This window comes from Centropristis striata, chromosome 18, assembly GCF_030273125.1.
Source record: "Centropristis striata isolate RG_2023a ecotype Rhode Island chromosome 18, C.striata_1.0, whole genome shotgun sequence".
Lineage (NCBI taxonomy): Eukaryota > Metazoa > Chordata > Actinopteri > Perciformes > Serranidae > Centropristis > Centropristis striata.
In genome coordinates this window covers 33,617,341-33,631,834 of record NC_081534.1, presented here as the reverse complement: position 1 = coordinate 33,631,834, position 14,494 = coordinate 33,617,341, and the positions used below count along the sequence as shown (strand labels likewise).

The window sequence follows — 14,494 nt, the reverse complement described above, 5'->3', positions numbered from 1 at the left end:
ATTATTTTTCATTTCTGTAACACCGCGAGGCATCTGACCTCGGAGGAAGGTCTGAAACCTCCAAGTGCCCGTCTGGAGTTATCTTATTTTTGTCTTATTTTCAGAAAATCTGAGGAATAGATAAGACCCAACAATGTGTAAGTACATCGCTCAAAAACCCCCCAAATACATAGTTTCATTATCTAAAAAAAACCTCTTTTTATCAACCAATCAGGAGGAAATGGTGCTTTTGTTGGGGACTATTTTCACCAGTGGATTAATTCACATTTGGTGTTTTAGTGTTTGTGTCAGAAGGTCAGTGTGTGTGGGATTGAGTCACAATAAATTACAGTGTGTGTTCATATTTAACAGCAGGTTGGTGTTCAAGTTTCAAACCATGCTGCACTTTGGTAAAACATGGACACCAACTGCTGGGGGACAGGGAAGGGCTTTTGATTATCTTTTATTACTTTTATTGGTAATTTTGTGCCTTTTTTGGATATTTACATCTTTTTTTGGATTACTTTGTTTCACTTATGGTCATTTTACATCCTTTTTGGTCATTTTTGTGTCTGGTTTAGCAATCCTTAAATCTTTTTTGGTAATTTACTCTCTGTTTTGGTAATTGTGTGTCTTTTTGAAGGGTGAAGTGAGTTTGTTCGACATCCACCAACAAATCTGCGTCAATTATTACTAAAATGTATTGGGATTCTAATGTAGGGGTATCTGGTTACAGATACAAATTAAGGATGGCTCTTTTATGAATCAATGATGATCTTCCACAGGGTGTCAAATATGTAAATAAAAGGGCGTTATCATAAATGCTATCCCTCCCATAAGGATACCAAATACGTAGGAATGAACCTGAGCAACACTTGTGTGGATCTCACAGTTCCAAAGTGTGGTTAGATGGCTATAAGAATTATTAATAATGATCCTAAATAATTATTAATTATAAGAAATGATATGACTTGATTTACTCTAAGTCAGCTCGTTGAGGGGCACTATCTGTAAAAAAGAAAAATATAGCAAATTCACCTAAATCAGTCTCATAAAGTTACTAAACTATCAATTTGGAACACTGATTATTAATCATGAATATAATTAAAATCAAATTACCATATTAATATTTAGTAGTGGTTGGAGGAATCGTGAATTCTTCACGATCACTGGATGTCCGTGTTCCTAAACAGCCTTTTCCTTCACACATTAAGAGTTATTTACACAATGTGCACACACTGTCACCTGTTGTTTCAGCTGAGGGAGATATTGGGAGCACTGGCTTTGATGCACTGGCTCTCCCAGTTAATGCAAACACATTCATAAAAATCCTGATTCTAACACTATTAACTGTGCGGTCCTCTTCGCCACAGAGGAATCAGATCTATGATTTGTCAGCAGATGCACCGAAAATAAAGAAGAATGTTGAATATTATCCAGACGTAAAGAAGCCTTCAGGCAGCAGATATCCTCTTGTTATTAACGTAATGTTTTGATGAACCTGCAGCTTTTTTTCATGATCCAAATGTTAATGTGTGCTGATGCAACTCTCCGTCGCTGATGCAACCCTCCTCCTCCTCTCTGCAGCCGTCAATCCCAGCGAGGACACATTAAACCAGCAGAGCACGTCTCAGCGCTCCGTTTGGGTTTTTTTTACAGCGCGGCGTATCCCCGCTGTGCTCCCAACAGGATATGAAAGATGAGGAGATCACAGACGGAGTCGGGCACAAACCCAAAGCAGACACAATAGCGGCGATGGCTATCGGCGCCGCCGGGGCCCCGGAGCCTTTTGGTGATTCGTGACGTAGCAGGAAACTTATTTAAGGCCTTTAGCGCTCACGCTAACAGGGCCCATTATTACAGACGGAGAATAAGAGATGGATGCACCGACTCCTCCAGGAGGAGAGAAGAGGAGCAGAGGAGTGAGTGATGAAAGGACAGAATCCATTAATGTTCTTCACATTACAACGTCTCGTCGCTCCGTATGAGACCAGAGGAGGACAAGTTCTTTATCTTTTATATATTCACTTATTCTGTCCAAACCAGTGAACAGAAACCAAAAGTTTCTGTTATAAAAAGTGTCCCTTACTTACCCTTACAACATTAAAATGTTGATATTTGACACAAAACTACTAAAAAGACACAAAATGACCAAAAAGACAAAATTATTAGAAAAAGACAAAAAAATTACCAAAAAAAGACACAAAATTATAAAAAAGGACACACAATTATTAAAAAGACACAAATTACCAAAAAAGACAGAAAAATGACCAAAAAAAGACACAAAATTATTAGAAAAATACACAAAATGACCCAAAAAATACACAAAATAATTTAAAAAAAGACACAAAATGACCCCAAAATACACAACATTACTAAAAAAGACACAAAATTATTAGAAAAAGACATAAAATGACTAAAGGAGAGGGTGAGGAGCAGAGGAGTGAGTGATGAAAGGACAGAATCCATTAATGTTCTTCACATTACAACGTCTCATCGCTCCGTATGAGACCAGAGGAGGACATGTTCTTTATCTTTTATATATTCACTTATTCTGTCCAAACCAGTGAACAGAAACTAAAAAAAAACTAGATTACTTAAAAAAGACACAAAATGACCCAAAAAGACACACAATTACTAAAAAAGACACAAAATGACCAAAAAGACACCAAATGACAGAAAACGACACAAAATGACAGAAAAAAAAAACGAAATTACTTAAAAAAAGACACAAAATGACCAAAAAAAAGACACAAAATGACAGAAAAAAAACGAAATTACTTGAAAAGACACAAAATGACCAAAAAAAAGACACAAAATGACCCAGAGGAGAGGACAGGAGAGGCTGTTTACACAGAGCTGAGAGGAGAGGACAGGAGAGGCTGTTTACACAGAGCTGAGAGGAGAGAGGACAGGAGAGGCTGTTTACACAGAGCTGAGAGGAGAGGACAGGAGAGGCTGTTTACACAGAGCTGAGAGGAGAGAGGACAGGAGAGGCTGTTTACACAGAGCAGAGAGGAGAGGACAGGAGAGGCTGTTTACACAGAGCAGAGAGGAGAGGACAGGAGAGGCTGTTTACACAGAGCTGAGAGGAGAGGACAGGAGAGGCTGTTTACACAGACTAGAGAGGAGAGGACAGGAGAGGCTGTTTACACAGAGCAGAGAGGAGAGGACAGGAGAGGCTGTTTACACAGAGCAGAGAGGAGAGGACAGGAGAGGCTGTTTACACAGAGCTGAGAGGAGAGGACAGGAGAGGCTGTTTACACAGACTAGAGAGGAGAGGACAGGAGAGGCTGTTTACACAGAGCAGAGAGGAGAGGACAGGAGAGGCTGTTTACACAGAGCAGAGAGGAGAGGACAGGAGAGGCTGTTTACACAGAGCAGAGAGGAGAGGACAGGAGAGGCTGTTTACACAGAGCAGAGAGGAGAGGACAGGAGAGGCTGTTTACACAGAGCAGAGAGGAGAGGACAGGAGAGTGTATCACTGCTGTGTTCTTCCTCTAACTATCTGTGTAATTAATAACACATCAAAACAAATTGTAGTTTCGAGATGTCACATTAATTTGGTGTACAATTACAAATTAAAGTTGAACCCCGAACCTCTTTCTGTTACAGTTCAACTCTTCTCCTCTGCTAACAAGCTGAAAACCTCCCAATTATCTCACTCGTGTTGTATTTTCAGACTGAACGCTGCAGGAGATATGAAACAGACGGAGCCTCCAACACACACCGTTATTATTCTCTGTAAAAACACTGATCCTTCACATTAAAACACTTTAACAAGGATTGGAGCATCATTAGGACTTTGTGGCTTGCAGTGATACTTTCAGTAACATGGAACAACAAATCAGATCAAAACTCAAACGATCAAACTTCTTTTGTTGGCAAACAGAAATGTTGTAACTAAACAACTATTGGAAAAAGCTTTTTGACCCACATTTAACTCTATGGAGTCTGATAGGGATATTTTGTCCTTTTTTTAATCATTTTCATGTCTTTTTGTGTCTTTGTAAGTAATTTTGTGTCATTTTTTTTTGTCATTTGTGTCTTTTTTAAGTAATTTTGTTTCTTTTTTTTAGTAATTTTGTGTCTTTTTTTGGTCATTTTGTGTCTTTTTTGGTCACTTTGTGTCTTTTTTGGTCATTTTGTCTTTTTTGTAGTCATTTTGTGTCTTTTTTTAGTCACTTTGTGTCTTTTTTTTGTCATTTTGTGTCTTTTTTTGGTCACTTTGTGACTTTTTTAGTCATTTTGTGTCTTTTTTTAGTCATTTTGTGTCTTTTTTAGTCATATTGTGTGTGTTTTTTTGGCCATTCTGTCTTCTCATTTTGTCTTTTTTGTCATTTTGTGTCTTTTTTTTGGTCATTTTGTCTCTTTTTGTGTCTTCTTTCGGTCTGCTTTGTTTTCTAGTCTGGATGTGATGAAGAAGTCATGCTTTGGCGCTTTTGGAGACTCCAGAGGGTTAAACGAAATAAACATTATAAATACAAACATTTCCCACTTTTCTTGGCAGCAACTGGAAACATAAATTACCTGCTAACTCTCTGTCGATGATCAGTTTTTTAAACGTGAACAAGTCTCTTCTAATTGTCAGTAATTTAACAGCATAATGAACCTGTTTCTGCTCTTTCTGCATGTTACTTGGAGGTGATCAGGCCTCCGATCCTCCACATGTAGATGAAGAAGAGAGGGAACTCGTCTGACAGCAGCAGGATTCTCTGCTCCAGGTGGAGGAGGAAGCCGCTCTGCTCCGAGCCGGCCTCCACCCTGCAGGGTACCTGAGATCTCTGCAGGAGGTCCTCCACGATCCAGAACAGGTAGCACGAGTTCTGATACTGGTCCAGAGGAAACGAGTCCAGACCCGACTTCTCCCGAGCCTGAAACAGGAAGAGACGTCAACATCTACTTGTTCTCTGAACGCCACCATGAAATGTAGGTTTTCTTTAAAAGGTCGCCAGAGATTCACTGTTAATCCTAGAAAGAAGACACTGTAAAAACAGGTGTTATTGTCAGAGTTCGAACTTTCTGACGGTCCTTGAATGCATCATCAGTTACAAAAGTTTATATAGTTATGAAAAGTGCCCGTTACTTGTGTTAAATGTTGATATTAGTGTCAGAATCTCTTTATTCTCCATGTGTCATTTAAAATAAACCAGATCCTGCTAAAAACATTAAATTCTCCTCAGAGACACTGAAGACATGATTGATTCTGTTTACACAGAGCAGAGAGGAGAGGACAGGAGAGGCTGTTTACACAGAGCAGAGAGGAGAGGACAGGAGAGGCTGGAAACATTACAATGCTTCAATATGTGGAGAAAACTGTCTTTTCAGTCATTTTGTGTCTTTTTGGTCGTATTACATATTTTTTTATTTTTAGTCTTCCTTGATTTTTTGTTATTTTGTGTCTGGTGATTTTTAGTCTTTTTTGGAATATTTTTAGTATTTTTATATATTTTTTATTATTAAATTTCATGTATTTTTTGGTCAATTTGTGGGGCCTTTTTATCTTTTTTTTTTGATCATTTTGTCTTTTTTATTTTATTTTTTAAAACAATTGTGACACTTGTGGGCATGTTTATATATAAATTCCATTATATTCACTTTCAATTTTCTTTTTTTTCCTGATTATTCTGCACAAAGACTGTTTCAGTTGTTGTGATTGTGCTGATTCCACAGAGCTGCAGGACTTAGAGATTTATAGAGTTTTTAAACATTGCATTGAAATAACACAGAGAGGAAAATGTAAAAAAGCAAAAATAAAGCCCTGAAACAGCTCGTTGGGGTTCAGAGGGTTAATGGAGTCTTTACTACTTGACTGCTTGCTGATTGTGGTCGGTAAGAACGCAGCAGAAAAGGTGAATCATAAGACACATGACATGGTTTTATAGATGATGTTGCAACATGCTGCAAATACCTGAACAAGTTATTCACCAGCTGATGACAGTGTGATTGTTTCATTGTTTTCAGGGCGCAAAGAGAGTTCAAGGCAACGATACACAGAACACTGCAAACCAAATGTTAATTATTCAAACAAACAGAAGCTACTGCATCTCTTCCAGGCTTTGTGTGTGTGTCTGTGTGTGTGTGTGTGTGTGTGATGCCACCACAGAGAAAAACAAGCAGCAGATGGCTGTCAGGTATTCCTCCAGGCTTCAGCTTTCAGAGAGTTGACAGAATGTGACAACAACACCTCTTAACCCCTCGAAACACACACACACACACACACACAAACACACACACACACACCAGCAGGATTGGGTCACTTAGCACTTTGCTCGAGAGAGCTACAACTCTATTTTCTTTATATCTGAAAACTCGAGTCTTCAGTTTTTGCTGGCTGGTTCTGCAGCTACAAGACCAGAACATTCTCCAGTTCATTCATGACTTAAAAGTTCATTCAATAACATATTATTTGCTCTTTGCACAAGATGTCATGAGCGTGTCATAAGCAATGTAGTGTATAACGTTAAATTGTTGTACAATTGAATGTAATCTTACTGAAATTTCCAGTTAGACCAAAGAAAATTATGTAAAATGACCAAAAACACACACAATTACCACAAAAGAGACATCAAATGACAAAAAAACACACAAAATGACAAAAAAGATGTCAAATGAAAAAACATACACCAAATGACCAAAAAAGGACAGAAATTGACCAAAATTCATAAAAGACCCAAAAAAATAAATACACAAAAGACCAAAGAAAATTATTTAAAATTACCAAAAAAGACACAAAGTTACAAAATAACTAAAAAAGGACACAAAATGACCAAGAAAAGGTCATGAAAGACCAAAAAATGGCATTAAATGAAAAAATTAAAATTAAATTAAATTAAATAAAAAAAAACATGTAAAAGGACCCCAAAAAGGATGTAGATTACCAAATAAAATTACCAAAAGACATACAAGACCAACACAATATGTAAAATGACAAACAAAAAAAAGACAAGTAAAATGACAAAATAAAGACACAAAATGACAACTAAAGCCCTTACCTATCCCCCATCAGATCAGTGTTGGTGCCCCGTGCGAGGCCAAAGGTCAGCATGTGATTCAAACATCTCTTAACTTCCTGCATCAGGTTTTTACTGAACTATGTCACTTCCTGTAGTCACGTCGTCCTCCTAACTACTTCACTTCACCATTTAATTCATTTAGTTCCTCTTTAAACTGTCTTTTAGAGCCCAACATGAACTGTTCGGCCCTAAACCTTACTGACGGAGCACTAATTCAACCAAACCAAAGCTTTTTGTTCCAGCAGTGAACCTTACCATGTGGGTTTAGGCACCAAAACCACTTCCTTCAGGCCAGGAGGAAAGAAGCTTAGAAAACACAACTTTTGGATATAACTTCCTACAACGGGGGGTGAACACTTTTTTCTAAAATTTATGGGAGCTTGCCATAATGAAATCATAATGAAATCTGTGCTATGTCATTAATTTTAGATGATCAGCATGTTGATTAAAGGGCCCAGTCTGTAATTAATATGACTTCATCAATTAAAGCCATGCAGACACTGAGAATATACAGTAATTAAAAAGTTTTACCAGATTCACTGCTGTTTTTAATGAAGGAACTGTACTAGATAGGACGCTGATTTGGTTAAAGGATGCCAAGAGGAGGTGGCAGCAGGAACAAAAGATGTAAAATGATCAGAAGTGACACAAAGTTACCCCCCAAAAAGATGTTAATATTCAGAAAAGGCACAAAATGACCAAAAAAAGAGATACAATTACAAATAAAGAGACTAAGTGATCAAAAATATACATAAAATGACAAAAAAAAATATGTAAAATGACCAAAACAGATGTAAAATGACCAAAAAAGATGTAAAATGACCAAAAGTGACACAAAGTTACCAAATAAAAGACATTTATATCCAGACAAGGCACAAATACAACCGGAATTCAATACAAAGTCCTCCTGGTAACTTTCAAGGCTATCCACAACCTCTCCCCCCCATATCTGTCTGACCTCCTCCATGTTCCCGCTCCCTCAGATCCTCTTCCTCAATACACCTGTCTGTCCCCTCCGCCCGTCTCACCACCATGGGGAGCAGAGCATTCAGCCGCTCTGCTCCCCGCCTCTGGAACTCACTACCACCCCAACTCAGGAACATTGACTCACTCCCCCATTTCAAATCACAACTCAAAACACATCTGTTTAAAATTGCTTATTCCCTCTGATCACAATTACCCTGTCCAATCTATCTTTTGTATTGTATTGTTATTAATTCTGTGTATTTTATTGTATTTTATTGCTGAATCTTTTCTATCTTCTTGGTGTCCTTGAGTGCCACGAAAGGCGCCTCCAAATAAAATGTATTATTTATTATTATTAAAATGACCAAAAATATAAATCCAATCCACTTTATTTGTATAGCACATTTAAACAACAAAAACGTCTCCAAAGTGCTGTACATAGAATCAAAAATAAAACAACATTTCCATATACCAATCAGCAATAAAATAATAAGTCTATAAATCTAAAATTATGCTATAAAAAAAAAACAATGCAATCAAACAGATAAACATAGTAAAATAAATAAAATACATAGTTAAAAGTAGTAAAATAAATAAAAGACACAGAGGACCACAAAACTCACGCAAAGTTAAAAAGCCAAGGAATAAAAATGGGTCTTAAGACGAGACTTAAAACACTCCACTGTCGGGGCTGTTGGGACATGGAGGGGGAGGCCTTCCAAAGTCTGGGGCCCACCACAGAGAAAGCCCTGTCCCCCCTGGTTTTAAGTCTGCCCCCCCTGGTTTTAAGTCTCGCTCTAGGCACCACGAGCTGGAGCTGGCCCTCGGACCTCAATTCACGTGCTGGAGTCTAGATTTGGATGAGGTCCTTGATGTACTGTGGGGCCAGTCCATTCAAAGCTTTAAAAACAAACAATAAAATCTTAAAATCAATACGAAAATTAACAGGGAGCCAGTGCAAAGACGCAAGGATCGGGGTAATGTGTTCCCGCTTTTTGGCCCAAGTTAAAAGTCGTGCCGCGGCGTTCTGGACTAACTGCAAACGAGAGAGGGCTTTGTGGCTGACGCCTGAGTACAGAGCATTGCAGTAGTCCAGTCGACTTGAAATAAAAGCGTGCATGATCTGTTCAAAGAGGTTAAAAGATAAAAACGGTTTCACTTTTGATAAAAGACGAAGATGATAAAAACAAGATTTTAAAACGCTATTAATCTGTTTATCAAATTTAAAATCGCTGTCTATGGTGATGCCAAGGCTGGTGACTTTAAGAGGCGCATACTCTGTGAGGGGTCCCAGGCCGATGAGGGCACTGCCAAACATCATAACCTCCGTTTTTTCCCCCTTGAATTTAAAAAAATTCTGGGCTAACCAAGCCTTGACATCACATAGACAGTCGAATAGGGGTGTCAGGGGGCAGTGGCTGTCCTTAGACATTGGCATATAAATCTGGCAGTCGTCAGCGTAGAGATGATAAGAAATGCCACATATAAAATGACCAAAAAAACTCACTCAAAATAAAGATAAAATGACCAAAAAATTTAAAATGACCAAAAAAAGATGTACAATGACCCAAAGTGACACAAAGTTACCAAATAAAAGACGTTAATATCCAGAAAAGCACAACATGACCATATATATATATATATAATGACCAAAAAAAGTACCAAAATAAGAGATAAGGTGACCCAAAATATACATAAAATTACAAAAAATATGTAAAATGACAAAAAAAGACACAAAATTACCAAAAGTGACACAAAGTTACCAAATAAAAGATATTAATATCCAGAAAAAGCACAGAATAACCAAAAAAATATATATAAAATGACCAAGAAAAGTACCAAAATAAGAGATAAAGTCACTCAAAATATACATAAAATGACAAAAAAAAGATGTAAAATGACCAATGTGAAACATTGCCATGACGAAGAGGTGGCAGCAGCTTGACACCGAGGCCTCACACACACACACACACAAACACACACACACACATTCACACACACACACACACACACACACACACACACACTCAGTCAGTCTGCTGCAGCAGCTGTCAACATGACGGAGAGGACGTGTGTTAAGAGAGTGAAGGAGGAGGAGGAGGTGAGGAGGAGGAGGAAGGAGGACTGCAGCGTGACGTGCTTCTGCACATCATCGCTTAAAGATGATTATCTGAGCTCTGACCGCTCTCTGTCTCTCTCTCTCTCTCTCTCTCTCTCTCTCTCTCTCTCTCTCTCTCTCTCTCTCTCTGTCTGTCTCCCTCTCTCTCTCTCTCTCACATTGAACTGATTTGTCGTCACCCTCTCGCTGCTGCAGGATGATCCGGTTAATGCCGGCAAACTGAAGAAATACCAAATGAAATGAAGCTGCAAGTGTTGGGAATTAAAGGATTTACTACACTGACAATGTCGTGATGTATTTTAAACATGGTTTCGCTTTGGCTAAGCAGTGCATATCCTATTTGCAAGCTTTTCTATTAATTAATATGCAGATTTTTCTTGTTATAAAGCAGGAAAACAAGTGAAGCTCTGCACATGCTGGAAGGTTTTTCAGTTTCTGGGTCTCAAAAAAAACAAAAAAACAGAGATTAAAAGAGCCCAAGAGTCCCTCAGTGATCTGTGGGCGGACAATATTCATTATCTATTCATCTATTCATCTGTCAATGAATACACTAATGTTAAGTCTTAAAATGACACACTAAAAATCACACTTTCAGGCCAAGAACTGACTACAAATGACCTCTCAACAGTCTAAATGTAGAGGATATTCAGCATTTTATGTTCCCACACATCCAACTGCTCTGGTCTGACACAGCTAAGTAATGTCATGTATCCAAGGATAGGAAATTCAGCAAGGACTTTAAGTACACAGGACTTGACCTGTAATCAATTATTTTGTTTATGTATGTTTTAAGTATTATTGTTGTGATATATGTGTAGCTACATCATTTGAAATTGTGTGTTAATCTTGTTTTATACAGACAGTAAAATGTTGCCACGAAGAGGAGGTGGCAGCAGGAACAAAAGACGTAAAACGACCAAAAGAGACACAAAGTTATTCCCCAAAAAACTTTCCTTTCCAGAGAAGTCACAAAATGACAAAAAAAGAGATAAAATGACAAAAAAGAGATGAAATTACCAATAAAGAGACTAAGTGACCAAATAAATAAATAATAATTAATTAATTAATTAAAAAAATAAATAATTCACAATTCCTTCAACCATTACTAAATATAAAAATGGTAATTTGACTATAATTATTAAGTTAATTATTAATCATGGTTCCGAAATTGATAGTTTAGTAACTTTACAAGACTGATTTAGGTGAATTGGCTATATTTTTCTCTGTTTTACAGAGTGGTGCCCCAACAAGTGATGACTGAGAGTAAATCAATCACATCACATCATTTATTATAATTAATAATTATTTATGATAGTTATTAATAAACCTGATAGCCATGATCCACACAAATGTTGCTCAGGTTCATTCTTACATATGTGATATCCTTATGGGAGGGATAGCATTTATGGTAATGCCTTTTTATTTACATATTTGACGCTCTGTGCAAGGTATCATTTATTCATAAAAGAGGCATCCTTAATTGCCAACATAAATGGTGCCCCGTGTGAGGCATAGTACGTACGGCATAGTCGTTCATAATCATGCAATATGAATATCAGCATATTCATTTTTGGTCCACACCAAAAATTTTGATTCCAAGTTTAGACTTGCCAGAAGTCTTATATATAATATTTGACGCCCCATGCAAGGTATCATTTATTAATAAAAGAGGCATCCTAAACCCCAATATATGCATGAAATCTGCACAAAATTATTTGTTTTTATTTAGCCGCCATACATCTCTACTCCAAACAACGCCATCCTGCTTCATTCTGAAGTCCGAGGTGGTTTGTGTCAGTCAGGCCGGTGAGCCGCAGCCCCAGATATTCTAACTTTCATCTCCAACCTGTCAAACGCTCACATGCCCCAAGAATTTATGAAGCCACGGAGTAGGACCCAATGCTCAGCAGAAATCAATAACTGGATTGAAAATCTGGAGGGAGCAGTGATGGAGTGAAGACAGAGAAGGTGCACAGTGGACCAGCCGGCCTGCTCATGTGCAGCCAGCATGAGAAATCTTTTCTATAGGACCAAACGTGAATTTATAAGTAGCTGAAACTGTGTGAAGGCATGCATTTATACACACACAAGCTCACAAACACCTGGCCACTATGCAGAGTTTCAGCTTCACAGGAGGAGCACAGGAGGAGCAGAATTTAATGTTTTTAATAGGATCTGGTTAGTGCATATGCTTTATTTTAAATGACACATGTAGAATAAAGAGAATCTGACACTAATATCGACATTTTAGGACAAGTTTTTCTCACTTTTTATAACAAAAAAGGTTCATATCCTGTGATTCCTTCACAAATTTATACAATAATGTCTGTTTTTAGAGTTTCAATCCACGATAATCAGTGCTTTTTTGGCGATCTGTTAAAAAATACCTTTTCATAGGGTTGATAATAATAAAACTAACCTAAATTTATGGAGCGACTTTCAAAAAAACAAGGACACTTAACATAAACTGAGGGGTTAATATCAACTTTAGGCAACTTTTTTACGTAGCAAGATTTCTCAGACAAGTTTTTCTGTCTGTACTATAAATATTTTGTGATTCAATACCCCACCATAAACTGTGAGTTTTAGGTTTTATCATGTGCATTATTTGTTGTGTATAACTTTCAAGTAGTACTTTCACTGCCAAGTAGGATGCATACAGATAAAAAGGTCTTCTCTTATGATTACCAATGTTTGGTTCCTATAGTGTGGTAGCAAAAGAACAGATCTCAACCTGAAAAATAGATGAAAAATACGAAATAAAAAAGGATGGAAAGATTTGGAGATGATAACATTAGATCAGGGGTCAGTAACTGGCCATTTTAACACTTACTTGTTCATCAGTGTGTCATATCAACAAATTAAATGTAGTTACAAATTAAATGCAGTTTAAATGTCATTAATTTACAAAATTGTGCAATAACGACAAATTTTAAAAAGGGAGAATTACTTTTATGTCTTTTTTGGTAATTTTAAAGTCTCTTTTTGTAAGTTTGTCTCTTTGTTTTGGTATTTTGTGCCTTCTTTTGATCACTTCACATCTTTTGTTGGTCTTGTATGTCATTTTTGGTAATTTTGTATCTTTATTTGGTCTCCAAACAGAGACATGGGGAGAGATTGGCTTATCATATGCACGCAAAATTGGATTTTGCCGTCTGCACTGCACTTAAAAAAGTGCAATAAACAGCAATATGAGCCCCTGTACAGTGATGCTGCCGTCCTTATCTTACAGGTCATTTGGCTGCAACATTTTCAACTAACTCTCTCTGCCATTGGTTCAGCCAGTGCGTGCCGACGGTGCCTCAGGTTGCTGAGCCCTGCATTAGATGAATCTACATGAATCCCAACAGGAGTCCTTTTCTAAGTGAGAGGGTGAAACAACTTGATCCGTCTGCTGGCTCGTTAGCGCTCCTCGGGGATGCAGACTGACAGTGAATAGATTTACTGCAGCCTCCTAATAATCCTGATCAACTACAGGACAGTTTTCTCTTCCAGGACAAAGTCACCATGAACTCTGTCCTGACATCTGTCCTCCTGCTGAGTGACTGTGGACAGGGCGGCTCAGGTCCAGTGGAAGGTGATGTTGTTATAGAGTTCCCAGGTTCTCTGGCTTTGAATGTTGGCAGCAGGAAGCTGGAGAGTCTGTGAATCTCTGCAGGAGGTTACACCTCTAACACGGAGGACAGAGCTCCACTCCTGAGTCCTCCAGAGGTGTTAATGAGCTGCTCTGCTAGAGTTCATCACATCGACTGTTTGCTGCTGTCTGACGAGCCAACGGCTGCTTTTTCCTTTGTTTGAGCATTATCGTAAGAATTATAACAACTCAACACGCTTTAATCCAAACAAACATTTAGACAGCGTTAGAGATAAAGGAATCCTTTACAGCTGTCACTGTAATGATGCTTTTTATCTGATGGATGTGTTAATGAGCAAATATATTAAATTAGCCATGAAACTAAATGGCTGAAAGTAAAAAAAAAAAAGCTTTTATGACTTTTTTTTGGTCTTTATTTGGTCATTCTACGTCTTTTTTGGTCATTTTAAGCCTTATTTTGTAAGCTTGTATTGTTTTGTTGTAATTTTGTGCCTCAATTTTGTGCCTTCTTTTGATTATTTTGTCTTTTTTGTCATTTTACATGTACTTGTATTGTTAATTTTGTGTCTCTTTTGGTAATTTTGCATCTTTTGTTGGTCTTGTATGCGTTTTTTTTGGTAATTTTGCGCCATTTCTGGACATTTATGTCTTTTTTGGGTAACTTTGTGTCATTTTTGGTCATTTTACTTATTTTTTTGTTATTTAATGTATTGTTTGGTAATTTAGTCTCTTTTTTGGGTAAGTTTGTGTCATTGTTTGGTTATTTTACTTTAAAAAAAATAATTTTGTGTCGTTGTTTGGTCATTTTGTCTCTTTTTA

At 37.5% G+C, this 14,494-nt stretch overlaps 1 protein-coding gene across 3 annotated transcripts in view; it reads right to left on the bottom strand.

Annotated features, from left to right (window-relative positions):
- Positions 1-4,324: 4,324 nt before the first annotated feature.
- mei4 (meiosis-specific, MEI4 homolog (S. cerevisiae)) overlaps positions 4,325-14,494 on the bottom strand; it is a 99,632-nt gene continuing 89,462 nt past the window's right edge. Inside the window, exon 5 of one of the 3 annotated variants that reach the window (XM_059357011.1) lies at positions 4,325-4,853. In XM_059357011.1, the coding sequence (XP_059212994.1) occupies positions 4,614-4,853 (240 nt within the window). In that variant the 3' untranslated portion in view covers positions 4,325-4,613. The remainder of the gene's footprint in view (positions 4,854-14,494) is intronic. The other 2 variants (XM_059357010.1, XM_059357012.1) reach the window with 2 other exon arrangements.